At 38.4% G+C, this 18075-nt stretch overlaps 1 protein-coding gene and 2 long non-coding RNA genes across 3 annotated transcripts; 1 reads left to right on the top strand and 2 right to left on the bottom strand.

Moving 5' to 3' along the window:
- Nucleotides 1-830: 830 nt before the first annotated feature.
- Nucleotides 831-5803, bottom strand: LOC113998109. Its single transcript, XR_005564469.1, has 5 exons — nucleotides 3815-5803; nucleotides 2549-2666; nucleotides 1613-1730; nucleotides 955-1020; nucleotides 831-869 (listed from the first exon to the last, which is right to left on the bottom strand). It is a non-coding gene; the product is annotated as an uncharacterized LOC113998109 (long non-coding RNA).
- An 18-nt stretch (nucleotides 5804-5821) lies between these two features.
- On the bottom strand, nucleotides 5822-6525 carry LOC113998105 (translation initiation factor IF-2-like). The gene has a single exon (XM_027740483.2). It carries the CDS (start codon nucleotides 6523-6525, stop codon nucleotides 6034-6036), a length of 492 nt encoding a protein of 163 aa, XP_027596284.1. The 3' UTR covers nucleotides 5822-6033.
- A 3059-nt stretch (nucleotides 6526-9584) lies between these two features.
- Nucleotides 9585-17541, top strand: LOC113998110. The gene is made up of 3 exons (XR_003544337.2): nucleotides 9585-9760; nucleotides 10753-11102; nucleotides 13951-17541. It is a non-coding gene; the product is annotated as an uncharacterized LOC113998110 (long non-coding RNA).
- The last annotated feature ends 534 nt before the right edge of the window (nucleotides 17542-18075 follow it).

Here is an 18075-nt window from a genome sequence, read left to right on the forward strand (position 1 = left end):
AGGAAATTTCAAACTATGCATATCAAACAGGAAAATGGTTTTGCTATTTTCCAACCAACTGATTGGAATGAGCAACTAAATAAGCAGGTTCCTCACCCCCCAATAAGCTGAGAGTTAGTGTTACCCACTATGCACCAATCCAATGTCTGGGGTGGTAACTTATTTTAATCAGTTTACTGAAATGAGAGGGAATGAATAAAAACTGGATTTGCCATTTGTCCACAAATTGAGACCTAATCTGTCCCAGCAGAGAAAGAAAATACCTCGTTTTACAAAAGTAGCAATATTAATTGCAAACCTAAGTCCCAATCACACAAGAATTTGGAAGTTAGAATATGTAGCAGTGAATCTGATGAGAAATTGGTTTAAATATGTTTCAAAATGGCTTTTTGTATTTTCTGCAGTGTCACTGTCTCCCTCTCCCAGACACCCCCTGTGAAGCTATTGTCTCCCACACAAGGTGTCCTGGGAAGGTGTCCTGAGGTGTTTCTCATTGGTCCTTTGTTAACCCCTTCCTATTGGCTGTTGACCCTTTACCTGATGGTTTTTTTCTGTGTGACCCTGAACTTGTGATTGGTTCCCCTTTGACCCTCCTAAAAGCTTTATAAACCCCTTCCCAACAATTAACGCCCTCTTGCCTCCTCTCCACGCCGGTGTGCTGTCTCTGTGCCTGCCATGGGGCCACATGGGGGGAGGGGAGGGCACCTCTCGCCTCCAGGCTCGGGGCCTGACAAACCCTGTCGCTGGAGTCCCCTTTCCCCGTCCCTCAAGACGTCGGAATGGTTCTTCAGATGGAGATGGAACTAGAACTGGGCTCCCCCACGTCGTGGGTGGGGAAAGGGATCCAGAAGAATAAAAATAAAAAAAACCTAAAACAAAAAACCAATTTATTCCTGTCTCAATTTAAATAAACTAACTATAAAAATACAATATCTTAGAAACATATTTCTTTACCTGTATATTGTGGTAGTTGGTGTCTTCATCTTCTCATTAGGGATGTGACAGTTAAAAGTTGTTATACTGTGTGTGGAAACATGAAAAGTCAGAAACATCAATAAAATGGCTAACAAAATTCTCTTTTTAAAATCTGTATTAATAATGCAAGTGCATTGGTAAAAGACACAACTAAGTTAAAAGTTTGTACTCAGCAGTTCAACATCCTTCAGAAGAGTTGCAAAACAAGAGAGGAAAGAGACAAAAACATCTTAAATCCCCTGATGGTGATTACCACCTGAACACCTCAAAGCATTGCAAAAGGCAATTACACAGCATAGTGAGACTGGCAATATTCACTGTATAAAACAGGGGGCTATAGCAAAAGTCTTTTTTGACCTGTCTCTGCAAGTGAGCCAGAAGGAATGAGTGCCTTTTGTGTACTTATTTGTCATCTCATTGAGCCTGAGGTATTTTTGTGTAATACAAAATTGTTTTTATTAGTGCTTGAAAACATTCTGAACACTTGAGAGGAAACAGAGGGGGAAAGGGATGGTATTCTTTTTCTTTGTTTTACTAGACAGGTACAGTTCTGATGACTCAGTCACATGCAGCATTTTATAAAAGTTACATTTTAAAAGATCATTGTACCACAACCACAGCTACTCAAAAGATTTACCTTAAACATGTCTAACAGGGTCTCCTTGTTGACTTCCAGCCTTTCAAAAGCCTGTTTCTCTTTTATGATATTTTTACAGCGGTTCTCTAGTAGTGGGAGTTCAGTACTAGATACACCTCTAAACAAAAAGACACAGGCAAAAGAAATATAAATTAATTATTTTGATATTTCCATTTTTTGAAATAACCACTTTCTAGTGGTCTAATTGGAAACTGTAAAATGTGTTGTTGTGATTTGTCCCAGTATTTTCTTAGCTTCTTCCAATCAGTTGTATTTTCAGACACCAAACTCAGAAACGCAAATAATGCCACCTCAAACAAACCCACTGCAATCATTCCTAGAACAGTCTTTGACATGATTAAATGTCTGCAAGACCTACAGGTCGAAGTATATGTATGATTTAAGAAAAAAAATAGGGGGAAAAAAGCTTAACCCAGTTGCAGGAGTCTGTTTATGGGCTGATGCAGATTCAGTATTCTCCCTGACTACAGAAAGATAAACAAGGAAAAAACAGAATTGTAAAGGTGTGCACAGTGATTAGAAAAGTAGTAAACACCTATACAAGTTATAAGCATATGTGCCTTCTCTACAAGTGACTGTGGCACTTGGAAACCAAACTCCCAGGATTCTTCAAGGAAACCATCTCCTTTGTCTCTCCAGAAGTTCATGAAGTTTTACCCAAACACCACATTTTTTCCGCAGAACATCGAACAGCTGCAAGTCTTACAGAGCAGGTGTCTGAACAGTGCTCCTGAATTTAAATGTACATACACACTCAATTTATGTGCCTACATAGAAGACTAACCTGTCAGCTTCCAATCATATTAGAGACACTATTTTACTTTTAACATGCAGAAACTTGACAGAACAAAATAATTCTAGTACTGAGATTCAATACAGAGTATTAAAGTTCTAAGACACTGAAATTGTACCTACCTTCAATATATATGTCAAAATAAAATCCATTCTCAGTTGATGGTCCATAGCATAAGCAGCCCCCAAAATATCCTTCCATGGCCTCTCCAAGAATGTGAGCACTTGAATGTCAATAAACCTGCAAATAAAAGTCAGGTGAGCAAGCCATGGGGTCAGTGGCATTGTGTAACTAAAAAGGAAAAAAAATCAAACCATAAGTATATCTGCAGATGGGAAGTAGACTGGTTCCAGTTGTTTAAATTTTAAGAGAAGTAAAACAATTTTCTGTTCTCACTTTGAAGTACTCTAAATGATTAATACAATGGCAGATGTAGCACTAAAAGCCCACCATACTGTAGTCTGAAAGGTGATGATTATACCTGTGCGCTATTCCATCAACTTAGTACTTACTGTACCTTGTTAATTTATAAGTTAGTTTCCAGTCAGTCAAAAGTCTATGCAACACTAATCAGATCTAAAACAATGTAGCCAATTAAGTTTCCACGGTTCACATTCAGTACCTTTATTAATAGGTCTGCAAAGTACATTACCTGAAACGTCAGCAGAGGGGAGCCAACAACCCAGTAGATCAATACCAGTCTCATGTTCTAAGTTCCTGTTAATTTGGACTAATTCAGAGCCACCGCTACAAGATAAAGCCTTTACAGGCTTCTGAAATACCTCAAACAAGCTTAATCATATGAATAATTCTTTGACAAAACTGAAGTCTAATTCTAATACATAAACATAAGCTTCAGACTGAATCTCATTAAAAAATAAAAAATCTTGGGTGTGTTGCTAAGTATATTCATAGTTTAATTGACTAAGATACGACTGCTTAAGGTTCTGATAAACAGTGCCAGTAAAAGGAGGTGTAGACTTTATTTATGACTCAAATCTAATGTTGGACAATTTTTAGAAAACAGCAAGACAGCCTTACTTTGCTTTCACTGTCTGATCTTCAAATGCACTGTCAAACCACAGAACATATCTTAGAAGACATCAAACTATTTCAAGTTAGCATACAAATCAAGGTGTTCTGTATGATCTCATTTGAGAAATAACCTGTTTATGTAAAAGAGAAAGATGAAAAGAACCCTAAGATTTTATTTACTCTCAGATAATAGGCACTTAGTATCTCACCTTCTTTGCTGAATCATGGGAAATACATTACTTGAATAGTTTTGTGTGGGGTTTTTTATGTCAAGATTTTAAAACCTAATGCTGCAATCAATTTTATGTCATTAGTTCATCTAATCAAGCAGAAACCAGAGAGTGTTTACTCACAGCTTTTGCTTCTTCTTTATCAAAGGTCAGCAGCTTCAGAGTACAATCTCCCTCCAGTGGACAATACAGGTCCCACAGTTCACCATCCGCTTTGGCTATGACAGCATTTGAAGCCAACACTTGACTAAAAAACCAGAACGGACGACAAGAGACCTGAACATTTAGGTTCAGACTTGTAAAAGACCTTAGGTTTCTAAACCCCATGAGACCACAGCCACATCTCGTAGCACCTGAATACCTTAAATTTTTGTTTCTGTGGTGGTCTTAAACACTTTTCCACTTTAAAGGTAAAGAACCTTAAGGTCTTGAGAAGTTTCATTTAATGGTTTTCAGTGCCGGGGATCTGGAGGAAAGACTGCTTCTTACAATAAGTTCTACTGTATCTGGTAACTCACAAAACTTCCAATGTCTCTATTAATTCCTAGCAGTCTGACTGATTTACTTTTTAATTGGAAGCAAGCATTATGATCCTAGCACAGAACCTCAAGCATCACTCAGAACAGTAACCTCAACCAGCTGTTTATTATGCATTAAGCTGAAGGTTCAATGCTTTCCAAATGAACCAATTTAAGAGTCATCATCCACTGACCATGACATATATTTTACACAACAAGGTAAGAGACAAATGATAGTAACAGTTTTATCACTGCAAAAGTACAACTCCTTGAATCTGCAGGTTACCGAAGTCCTACAGCTAACTGAAATGGTGTGGTTTTCCCCACAAGATTCCCCTTCAGCCATTTTCCCATCTGTCAGAGTAATTTTGATAGATTTGCTCTGGTTGGCTCCTCTGTGACCTAGCAAAGCATCATGTTCTTTTTTCAGTGCTCCATAAAGCTTCAGTGTGTCTTCTGTGAAGCTTGGCACACACTGTAGCTGTAACAAATAAATTAGATTATGCACATACATATTTGTGAGAGAAATAGAATAAAAGGATTCACACTGTTGGTGCATCCCCAGAGGTCCCAACTTTGACCAGATTTCACTGTACTAGAATTTATACCAAAATGCAGTAAACCATTTTTACATAATTATACAAAGGATAGTCCCATCCAACCTTCTGACTACTTTATAGTAGCTTTCCAATTTTCCATGCACTTTCATCAATCTGGGCCTAAATGGCTTTGCAAGTTTGACCTCAGAAAGCAGCCTATATTCCTGCCCCAGAATTTGCATTTGGCATATGTCCTAGAGAAATCTGGATCACTCCAGTGAGCCCTCATTTCTGCCAGTCCATTCAAAGCATCAGATTCAAACAAGATAGTTCACGTGAAGGTTACTCTAGATATTAAGCTCTATTATAATACAGCTAGTGCTGCCAACGTCCTTTCAGCCATCACGCTGTTTAACTGCTCATGAACCTTCGCTCTCTTTAGGCACCACAGAATTATGACCTTTATTTCCAAATAACCCCAATCCTTTTCTTACATAAAAAGTAGAGATCTAAGAATGTGTAAGTTAACCCTACTAACACAAGGTGAAGCTCCTAAATAATATTTTTTTTCTCTCTGCTATAGCAAACCTTTTCCCCAAAAACTGGGATTTCAAAATACACAAAGTATTTCTGAACCTGATCAAACACCACTTCTTCTATTATTATGTACCCTAAAATAACCATTTACATCATTCTGATGTTGTTTCACAGATTTACCTTCTTTTTTCTTTTCCTCTTTTATTTTGATTCACTGCATCAATTGGACTTGCACTGGAGACTTTCTGAAAGCAGTGATAATACAAAGTATACCCCTACTATGCCTTTAAGACTTTTCCCAGCAATCGTTGAAACAAACCAGACCAGTACAATATTGGGCTAAAAAGGTAATTACAGGGGAATAAGTTATGTCCTTAGCACTTATGACCCATCTAAACTGCATTTTTTTGATGTTCTGCAGACACAGCAAAACTGCTCAGTGGCACTACTACAACTATCACCGGCAAAAATCTCCCCAGCGAAACCGTGGGAGATCACACTGGCATACTGAACAGTGACAACTTTCAGTGGTGTCATATCTGGCACAGGTTCACCCAGAGAAAATGTGGATGCCACATCCCTGGCTGCGTTCAAGGCCGGGTCAGATGGGGCTCTGAGCAACCTGGTCTGGTGGAAGGTGTTGCTGCCCACGGCAGGGAGTTGGAACAACAGGACTGATCTTTAGGGTCTTTCTCAACTCAAGCCATTCTCTGATTCTATGATGCACGCGCAAAGGCAGGTCCACTGCTCAGTGCTGCGGGCAGACACCGCGACCGGCTCCCACCCGCGGAGCACCGCGACCCCCGCGGGCTGGGGACGGGCGGTTCGGCGCCGTGAGTGCCCCTGTCCCGTCTCTCCCCGCAGAGGCCCGGCCAGCCCGTAGTCCACTGCTCGCCCCCCCACTCCGAGCGGCCCCGGCCTGCACCGGCGCCGGCCGGCCCCGCTCGGCCGCCGAGCCGTGGCGCAGGAGCAGGAGGCGGTAGCGCAGCCTGTCGTTCTCGGCCCGCAGCCGCTGCCGCTCGGGGCTGGCGCTGCCGGGGCAGAGCGGCTCCTGCGGCTCTTTACGCCGCCCGACTTCGGCCGCCAGCCAGCGCAGCTCCCGCGACACCCGCAGCGATGCTGCCTCGGCGATCGCCACCTTCGCCCCGGGCCTCTCCGGCCCCGGGCCCGGCCCTGCCGCTCCGCCCGCCGCCGTGACCCGCCCGGGCCCGGAGCCGTGCGGGGGTGAAGCTGTTGTCATCACTCGTTCTTCTAATTGAGTGAATACTTCTTTGTAGCTCTCGCTGCTGTGGCGTTAATTAATAAACGCACCCACTCACCTGGCTCCGAGGCTGGTGAGCAATTGGAAAATGTCGATATCTACAAAATCAGTTAGGTTGGAAAAGACCTTTGAGGTCATCGAGTCCAACCTATGACCGAACGCCACCTTGTCAACCAGGTCTTGGCACTCAGTGCCACGTCCATTGTTTCTTTAAACATCTTCCAGGGACCATGACTCCAACACCTCCCCGGGCAGCCCATTCCAATGTCTGATCACCCTTCCTGAGAAGAAATTCTTCCTAATGTCCAACCTAAACCTCCCCTGGCACAGCTTAAGACTGTCGTCTTGTTCTGTCCCAGGTTCCCTGGGAGCAGAGCCCGACCCCCACCTGGCTCCACTCTCCTGTCAGGGAGTAGATGAGAGCAGTAAAGTTCCCCCGAGCCTCTGTTTCTCCAGGCTGAGCCCCCCAGCTCCTTCAGCCGCTCCTCATCAGAGTTGTGCCCCAGACCCTTCACCAGCTGCATTGCCCTTCTCTGGACAGCTCATGTTGAAGTCCCACTTCAGTTTATCTAAAAATGCTCTTTGAAAAACTTTTCTCTGTAACTCTCATAAACAAGAAGCTGAATATTCTGAGACTGCAGTGAAGAATCACATCACTAATTCTCAAAATCCTCATCATGCCATTTTGCGGAGCACATGGCAGGCACAAGTGGTTTGTAATAGGGAGGGGAAAAAAACACGTACTGCGCCCCCCTTCGCTATTCTCATTATGAAACAATGTCAATGTCAAAAAGTGTTGATCAGATTGCATCCTTATTTGACCTCAATGTCAAATAAACACTGCGACATCTTACTTGTAGTGGATGCTTCCTGGTTAACACCATTTCTTATGAAATTAGGCTGACCAAAACTAAGCAGCATCTTTGTACAAATTGCAGAACTAGGCACCCAGGTAAATAATTTGAAGAGGTTTGAGTTGCCAGGCATTAGGACTCAGAGCTTGGGAGGATTGTACAACTTCTATTGCATAGTCCAATAGTCTGCACTGAATCATTTACAGGTCATTGCAGTTAAATACCAGTTCCCTGACCCTGGGAAAAAAGTAGTTCTCCATCACAAATCCTTTATTTCCACCATGCATTTCTATGTATCATTTTGTCTCAATTGCTTCTTTGGCATCTTCAATTTCTATGGTTTCCTCCTTTGATTGTACTTTACACCCATTTCTCTGTATTCAGTTTCTCAATACACTTTCAAATTTTTTGCCTTTAACTAGTAATCAGATTTTGAAAGCTGTGGATTTTTATTAGAACTCTGACAATTACCATATCAGAATTTTAGCATTTTATTCTCCTGTGTACATTACTGGAAATAACTACACAGTATGTGAGAAGGAAGAGAGGCAAATTTTGTTATTATCCACACTTTGCTGCATTTCCTATGATACCACGCATTCTATATGATTTTAAGACTTCTTAAGAAGATATTTGAGATCAAAGGGATATATTCTTTTACCAACAAAACTAATGGGGACATTTCTGGCTCAAAACATTGTAGTCCTTTAGGAAAAAAAAAAAAAGTAAGTTATTCAGTGCATAAGTCCAAAGACAGTCCTATATACTATATACTCACAAATTTCAAACTGTTATTACCCTGGATAACTGCTGTGTGTAGTACTGTTCCCAGCCTATATTAACCATTCGTATTATACTAACCTTTCTTTGCATTTTCAATGCAGAGTACTGGTTTTTCTCCCATGAATCCCCAGAATTGTCTAATGGCTCTGTAGTTAATCCTGCTTGTCATTCTACCCCAGCTAAACCTTTTAATGATGGTTTTAAATTAGTTTTATTATTTAAGGTATATTGAGAATGTACCTCAGCAAACTGATACCTATATACATTTTTCATTTGCACCAATTCTTCCTTCCTTTTCTGAAGTGATGCAGCTTGCTGACACTTATGTCCATCATTGACTATAACAAGGTCATGCATCTTCAAGGATAGACTGTCATGGTCAGAACCATTATGGACATATGTAAAAATAAGATATAACCTATAGCTTCTGTTAGAAATAAATTTCATTGTTAATTTGACAGGTTACCTGCTTTTTTTAACTTCCAAATTCACTACTGTGCAGAATTTATTACTCTGTTTAGGATATTGATTACAACCAGTGTTATCAGCACAATAAAATAAACACAGATTTGTTTTTTTTAAAATTAAACTCTGAAAAATGTATGCAGGTTACATCCTCCTTTATTTCATCTTTGGGCACTGCCTTATGAACCCAAAACCTGTAACTTTGTGCTTGCTCTAGCTTTTAGTGAAGTAATAGAAAAACTTGCCATCAGAAGTTGTAGAGGCTGAGAAGGCTGAGTCATAGGATGCTGTCTAGCATATGTGGAGTGCCAGGCTTTATCAGGATCTTTTACCTCCTGAGATATTGTTGTATTAGTAGTAGTAGAACTTCTGAGAGAGAAACAATTTGAAGAGAAAAAAAATTGTACTACCTCTATGAAGGTTGAAAAACTAGAGGGAATTTTAAGAACCAGTATTATAAAGGAGCCCTTACTTTCAAAGGCCGCATAGAAGAAGTGCCAGATAAGTTGCCGACTGCAATGACCCTTGTTTAGCTGTACTACCTGGCTCATGGTTGGGATAGAATGTGCCTTTTACCACCTCTCTTCCCCCCGCGGGTCATCTTTGGTGTGGTATGTGATGCCATGGAATGCATGGTAGCTCTACCTGAGTAGATGCAAGATGATTACAGAAGTATGAGAATCTCACTGCTATGGTTAATAAACCATAACACCCTAAACTAGGACCATTAATACAGCTTCAAATAACACATAATTCCACTCTTCCTTACTCCAGATGATGTGTAACATATGAGGCTTGCTGTATCTGCAAACAACCACAGGGTGACAGGCAACGCTGCTAAACAATTCTATGAAGCCTGGCTAGTTAATTGTTTGGATGGTCATATTATTAATTAAAAAAATTCCTGAATTCTTACATGGACAGTGGTCAACTTTAATGCTGACTGTGAATAATTGAAATTTCAGAAGCAGAAGAAGCCTGACAGGAGGATACAGTGGTCGCATCTTCAGATCATCAGGATAGAAAATATCATAAAACTTTTTTGCCGAAGAGCTTGGCAAAATGGTTTTGTTTGCTGCACAACTGATAAACCACTCTTAAGAAAAGTGCAGGTAAGGCCACAAGGGCAAGGCCATGGATGCACTATCATGATGTTGGAAGTAATGGAACTAGAAAAAATAGTTCAAGAAACAGCAGGAGGAGGCAGGAAGTACTCATACTTTTTCTACATGGGGAATTTATGTTGACAGAAAGTATAAAAACAAGACCAAGAAGTCCACGTATTAAGGAGCATTTGCATAAGGGAGGTTATGTAATGTGTGATCCCCAATGAATGATTATCAGTGGCAGAACACCTCCACTGGGATTGCAGTAATCTTCACTGTCAACCTGGCTTGTGGAATGGACACTACATGGTTTATTTTGCTTGGAAACAACATAAAGATCTAAACATGCAGAAATGTTATTCTTAACAGTTATGTATTTATCTTCACAAAAAAGGGTCTTATTCTGAAACCTTTTTTTTTTTACCTTTTGCATAAAGGTTTACTAAATATTTATAGAAACTTGCTTTCTGAATGTGTAATTCCATTGCATATTAAAGCTAATATTTTATGAAAGAATGAGAAGTGGAGGGCATTTGTACTATGGTTTGGGTATGGCCTCTGAGGAATATAAAATTAAAGTGTACAAAAGAAGCTTTAGGTTATGTCCTGTACCAGCTTGTACAGATTATTTCAGTTTGATTTCAGTTTGCCAGCTGTCTTCTAGAATGAATTATTTTTTGCAAAGGCATATCTTTGAAGATCAGTTACAGAATTAAAAAGTAACAGTAACTAAGCAATTCTCAGTCTCATCATTACGGTTCAGAAGCTGTTAACAGTTGTAAAGGGCTAATTAGTGTAATGTAATCCTCTTAGGAGGCTGCAGGCATTGAGCTAGATTTCTTTATAATTTGTATGTAGGCCTTCTTTATTCCATTGGAATTACAATAATTACAGACATCAGTATGTATTTGCATTCTAGCCATCCACATTATGTTTATTTTGCATACTGAATACGGCACGATAAATGCAGAAGTAGAATTCTCTATTTTCTCTTTAAGTATCAAAATGTTTGGAAGAACAGCCAAATCTTGGTTTTATAACTGTGCGAAATCTACCAAAAGAGAAAATGAAAACAGGAGTAAGTGGCTTTCTGAAATCCCAAGCAATCAGAGAGAGAAAATACTGGAAGAGCTGGATGTGAAGAAAGTGCTGTCATATTTGGTTTACAAGAGAGTCTTTTCCTTGGAGGAATACAAAGACATTTGGTCCCAGGAGAGCTACAGGAAGAGAACTGAATATTTTTTAGATAAACTCTCTCTAAAAGGCCCAGGTGCTTTCTCTGCCTTTTGTTCCATTTTGGAGGAGGTCAGTCCTAACTTGCTGACGTGCTTTTTCCTTGGCTATGAAGGTAAGGTCACTGTCTGCTCTGAAATGCTTAAGTGTATATTGGCAATGTCTTGGAATCCTTTGACACTAATAGTTATTTGCTATAATTAGTGTTTACTTTCTCTCTTGCACTAAATCGGAGAGAGTATTTGCTGTCTTGATAGTTCTTTGCTATTAAGAAAAAAATATTAAATATCTTTTATTGTTATACTTTGAATATTTAAACTGCTAACAAAATGTTGCATATTCAAATTGCTGCTACTAATAAATAAAAGTCAGGATAGGATTTCTAAGTATTACTGATAACACTTAGCTCAGAAATGTAACTGATCGTTTAGTTCCCTTTCCTTTTCTAAAATATTTAAAAATAGATTGAGAAGTTCTGTAGGTATAGTGCCCAAGTAAGTGACTCATTTCACATTTTTCTTGTAAGTCACGTTATTTACTATATCTATCTGTAAGCAACTGCATGAAAAAAGATATTATTAATAAATATCAACAATGCCATTGAATTCAACCAAAATGTTATTTAGAAATCAGGCAATATTCGTACTTATTTGCGGATCAATGTTTTCCCAGATATTAGGAAAGATAATGTGGAAAAATATGTGCAGAGCGTTTACAATTATATCTTACTGAGCTATTTTTATTTTTATGTCTGTTATATTCTAAATTTCAGTCTATCAAGTCAGCTAGAGTTTTTCTCAACAATGACTTCAGGGTTGTGCTCAAAGGTTATATACAGAATGTCCTTTTAGAATTTAATTAAAATAGTCATATCTTTTACCCATCAATTCAGAACGAGGTTTAAACACCTTAATATTACAACTATTTATAAATAAAAAAGTAAGTCTGAGTACTGTAAGAGTTTTAATAAATATATAAAATTGAAATCTAAAACTATTTTGACCTTTAAAATAGCTGTAGATTGTGTTCTCTCTTGACAACCTGATTACTTTTAAAATTGACAATTAGAGCTCTAATTACTTGAGAAGGCAACAGGTATATTACCCTAATTCAATTATGAAAGATGCCCATTTCATGTATCTTTTTGAGATCAATTTACGGTAAGGTTTTATGTCAGTTACAAGAAAATCAAAGGAGATTCACAAATGTTGGGGTTTTTAATAAATATAAAATATACTTCACGGACAACCATGTTATGAAAAGGCTACCCAGGGCCTCTTTATGCCATAATTTTTTTAAAAAAGCATACAAATATAAATACAATGGGTTATAAATACATTATAAAGCCAGCTCTTTTGTAATACACGTTTTGGAATGAAGTTTGGGCTTCCTCTGAGTTAACTGAAGAGACACAGAAGGAGATTTTTATTCTATATCACCTAAACATATCATGCAGGGGCCTGTCACAGAACAGATTTAGATCTTCCAGTGGGTACAAGGTTTGGGGTATAGTTATAAAGGGTGATGGCCTCAGCAGTTGGGTGTAAGTCAAGGACTCTGTCTCCCTGACAACATCATAGTAGATACAGAGAAAAAAGGAGAAAGCCAATGCTGCACATTTCCAAAAGAGTAAAAGATACTGTTGGAGCAGTGTCCCCAATCCATTCTGTCTGTCTGTGCCTTGTGTAGGCAGAAAAATGCCTTAGGCTGCCTTAGCTCAGCCACTGTTACACTCTTTCCTCCTTCCCCTCCCCCAGTGGCATTTATCAAATGTGCAAAGCTAGTTTTAGAATCTGTTATTGCTAATAATAATCTACTGGATAGCAGGCAAAAAACCTACATGCTATATATTCACATTAATTCATGCAAATAATCTGTATAAATTCATGCATGCATATGTTGCAGATTCAATTAAAATGCATTATGTGTCTGGCATTGTGGATTTTTATAGATTGATTTTGATAAACTGTGTTACAAGGTACACAGAAAGATATGATGAAAAAGAGCATTGTTCATTGTTTCCATTAAAAAAATTTTCCTCTCTACCCTGTAATAGCTGACTGATAGGACAAAGGACTCAAATGGAAGGCATGCAGTCTAGATGCATGATGAGAAATTGCTGTGGTTGTGCTATGTGGCATCAACACCCCAGCTAATGGAGCAGTTATGCCATCCTGTCCACTGTACTTGTTAAAGACACTATGGCAGGCTGACTGAGCACACAGAATAGAATCAATCCTCGTTATTGATCAGCTGCATGTACAGTGGGGGCCAATTTTTGTTCTCTGGACCTGCCCCTGTTGGCAGATATGGTTATTTTAATGTGTTTCCATTGTCTGCATGCCCTACAGAAAGAACCATTTGACAGGTGCTGGAAACGTGGCAGGATTCCAAGAGGTCACTCAGTCTCTGGGCTGATGTAGCTCACTGCAAAAACTGTGAACTGTGCTAGTGAAATGTGTCCAGTGAAGGATGTACTGTTGCTTGCATATAACTGTTTTAACACCACTTTGAACTCTTTCATCTCATTATTTCAAAGAATTACACCTACAGTAATTTAAGGGGTGTTATAGCTGCATTTATGCCTCAAGGCACTAGTGACTTGATTCTTCTACTTACAGTTCTCATTATAGTATAAAGCAAAGCTCCTAATGATTTCATGGGTGAAACATTTGGTTACTACTTGCCCATATGATACAGTAGGAAGTCAGTTCTTCATTGTCCAGGCAGAATTTTATTTTGAGTAAGAATTGCAGGTTTTTTCCAAAATACCTATAAATTGTCTGACCTGTACATTTCAGGTCTATTGTAAATATGAATAGGGAAATAACCTTATATACAAAAAGTCAAAAGTTTACCTAAAACAGCCACTTATCCAAGTGCAACATCACAGACAGAATTACATCAAACTGTAGATGTTATTCTGAATAATGCATCAGAGAATTTTTTTTATTATTATCCAGACTACATGAATTTCCCAGTGTTACCAGAGCAAACAAAACTGAGAACTGTTGCAGGGATGGAGCTTCATGAAACCTGTCAGATGAGCGACCAAGAAGGAAGCCTTTCTGCTGAGGAACAACTGAATCAATCATTCAACAAATACAGGTTAAAATTATCACTGTCATGATGTCTTTTATGATCCAAATATTTCTCGTGATTTAGTTCTATGTAAGTGAAGTACACCACTGATGCTTTCAAAAAGTGTTTCATTTGCATCTGATTTGACTTGGCATTTGTAAACTACAATTCCACTTTTATAACAAACATTTTTGATGTTGATTTTTGGATGCTGATTTATGTTGGGGGTCACCTCTGGTCTTTACTACAGATATTCATTAGTGATGTAATGCATTGATGACACTGCTAGTTTTCAGTGTTCAAGTACATACGATAAGTACATTTTACTTCTAAATTTTCTTGGAGTGTGAGAGACAACCTAAGTTAATATCACAGTTACTGTTATTTTCATTTATTTTAAGAGGAATAGAAACAGAGGAAGACCTATGTAAGAACAGCATGTAACCTGATACATTCTGGGATACTGGGATTTAAGTCCCTGCTTCAGAGATTTACACCTAAAGAGAGGACAAATAAAACCTTGGAAAGTCCTAAAATGCTACATTTTATGTAGATATTATTCAGTTCAGGCATTTGCAGTTGTGTGTTTGGAGTAATTCTTTGCCAAATTCAATAAGGAATCTAGCTGAGAATGGGCTACTGTTCTCAATAGCTCATTAGCTATTAGAAATACTGTAGGTAATTTACACGTGTTCACCTAAGCCATTCTGAGAAAAATGCTTAAAAGCAGTTAAAAGCTGTCCTGCTGTTTTGGTGTGTCAGTAACATATAAACAGTAGATTCTGGAGGCTTTAATACCTTTGCAGGTCTAGGTTAATTTTGTTACATTTCGGCTATGGTCTGGATTACACTAGTTTTTAGAAATGTAGTAAAAATTAATGACTGTGAAGTGATTGAAAAAATTGTGGTTGTAAGAGGTTCGGTTCACCTTGAGTAGCTGTGAAACATGAAATGGTAATAGAGTATGAAGACACTTGATACAATATAGTATGGGCAGATATACACACAGCTAATGAAATCCCAGTCAGAACTCCTTTCTGCACAGATATTCACAGGACTTCCAGGAGACTTGTAGTCATTCATAATCTGAATATGTGCCATTTGGATTTAAACAGATTAATTTTGTAGCACTGGCCCTCTAACTTTGCAAGGCAATTCACTTACAAAACCAAACCAATTAAGAAGTGCCTGCAGCTAAAGAATCACATTAGGGAAGTAGTAGCCAAGTAGGAAAGCTTTCCTGAGGTCAGCCTATGCTGGAAATGCTTGAGAGTTCAAAAAACCTCAACCAGATATAAAAGATGTCACTATCAGTATTTGCAGGGCCAAGTAGTCTCACTATAAGATAGTTACATAACATTCCACCTGACAAAAAGCATATGGAACATCAGTTCTGCATACAACCCGGAAGAAGAAAAAAAAAGATGCTGAAGCTATACTCTCTCTGGGGTGTATCAGTGTGAAGTGTAGAAGTTAGTGTAGCTCCAGAACTCATGCAGCAAGAAGGGAATAGTTATCTGTACTGCAAAGAGAAAACTCAATGACAAACTGGTGTGCAATAGCACACGATTTACTTCAACACCAGTGTCCTGGAAGAAAAAATATATCTTGACACCAGGTTAAAAAAGCACCAGCAGCCTTCTGTTGTATGCTGACACTTAGGAAAAAAATGTAATGTCTAACTGACCTATGTTAGTTTTTTCTTAAGTGCCACACCTGTGTCAAACACCAGAGGCAACATGGTCTTTGTGGACATGAGAGTCTTGAGTGCTTGGAACAATTTGTGAAAAAGACAACTCCACTTTGGAAGAAAACAATAAAGCTGGCAGCAAAGCAAATGTGCCACCAATGTGTATCCTGCAGACACGCACTTTACAAACCACAGTTGCAGGGCCTCTATGAACAAGGCAACTTGTCAGAGACAGAAAGTACCAAACATAAATACAACCATGCAGGACTGTAGGGAGCATAAAGGTAACTAGAAATACATAGCAGTAGCTAGATGAGAAGAGATGAGTATAAGGAGAAAGTGGAAGATGGCTTTACTGCCCTTTCCTAAATATTTGTAAATATTCTCAATCCTTTGTATTTTTTTCTCAATGATAGAAAAATGTCAGACACACAGACACTTTAAGGACAAGAACTTCCCGTGTCTGAAGTAAGTGGCAAAATTCCAGATGATGTTAGTGGGAGCATCACGGTAAGTTAGAGTACTTTGATACTACAGATAATAATAGAAGTTCCACAGTTACATAGCAATTGTAAAGCTATGTTTTTATATTTATGTGTAGACAAGTTATCAAAGTCTTACCATTGCAGAATAGATGGTCTGGGAAGAGCAAAATCCCCTCAGTTCTAAACACTAAGATGACCCTGTTAGTTAAGAATCAGCCAACTGTAGCCATTGCTATGTTCAGTCAGTACTTCGGACAAAGAGAAAATAAAACTACAGAGGCAAAAGGTGTGTGGATTCACACTCAATTTTTCATTTAAAGGTGAAAGCCCTAATAAGGATACCCCACTCTACTTTCTCAATATCCCCTCTTGAGACGGCTCCAGCATTTCTGATTACTACAATAAAAATATGGTCTTTAACACAAATGAAATAGAGTAAATCTGAGGTTTGCATATTGTGATTTGGCCTAGGACTTCCCAGGCAAGCAGCTTATTGACAAATGCACTCAGAAAAATACCAGACAGAAGTACCACGTTGTATGACTTCAGTAAGTCAATGCTAAGGATATGGTCTGATTTTGGACCAGAAAACATTGTCCATGCTTCTGTTTATTGTCCTTTCTGTACCTTCTTTCTCAGAATACCCTCTTCAAAAGAGGGCATTTGTATTAAGACAAATGAATGGAATTATAGGTTGGGTCAGTAATTGCCTGAATAAGACCTCAAATAAGTACTGCTTTCAACACCCTTATTTTGGATTTGGGGGGTTTCTTTTTGATTTTGGCAGTTTTTGTTCATTCGGATTTTTTTTGATGGGTTTGTTTTGGTTGGGTTTTTCTTTGCTACTTTATCTCTCAAGCATCCCTGGACATTTGGTGCTGGCCCTATGAAAATCATGCAGATGTCATAAAAGAAAATAGTTAATTATTTTCCTCAGACTTTCTTTCTGTTTTCTCCTCTAGCAACAGTTTATTTCTCTTATTGATTGAGAACTAAAATAGTACATATATGTTACTTTCCCAAGAAAAGACTGTGTCACAATGGCTGTCAAATAAATTATCAGAATAAGTAACATCCAAACTGTGACAATCAGATGCTATTTTTGCAGTTGTTTTAAAACAAGCTATCTACTTTCACACTGTGAGCAACAAGAGATTTTTGCATGCAGCTTTTCCATTTTCGTCTAAATGGTTTATGATTGTGCGGTACACACTGTAGAGTGCATGTAACTAATTTGTATTTGAAGTCTGATTGATGGATTTCCCACTTATGTTTAAATTTTGGAATAGTTCAGTTCCATTGTAGAACCTTTCTGAATCTATTGGAATTGTATTTTACAGTTCTTAAATAAATCAGTTTTTAACATTTGAAATTCAACACTTTGGAGAGGGAAAAAAGTTTAAGTGTGGCAAAACTTCACTAATTGTAAGTTCTATGGTAAAGAACAGAGTCTCTGCTTTGCTTTAGATAATAAAAAATAATGTGTACAAATCACGTAAACAGGATTTATTCAGAAAGAAGCGCAGAGCTAAGCCACAGCCAGATTTTTATGCTTTATTTGAAGAGCTGTATATTGGCATCTGACACCTCTAAACATCATTAGTAATTTAGATAGTAGAATGTTTATGTAATTTTTTGCATGTGTTTTGGGTTCCTTCAGAGACTTTGTAAGAGCACAGGGACTACAATCAAAAAAATTAAATTCATGCCTTTACCTCAGCACTGTTGGGGACAAGACCCCATTATTAGGGAAGGCACTATAGTCTAGGAGTCACAAAATAAGTACTTGTATTGTTTCTGTAAGATAGCAATCTCATGCTTATAAATGTAAG

This window comes from Pipra filicauda, unplaced genomic scaffold, assembly GCF_003945595.2.
Source record: "Pipra filicauda isolate LSUMZ 115617 unplaced genomic scaffold, ASM394559v2 scaffold324_size1259732_pilon, whole genome shotgun sequence".
Classification (NCBI taxonomy): Eukaryota; Metazoa; Chordata; class Aves; order Passeriformes; family Pipridae; genus Pipra; species Pipra filicauda.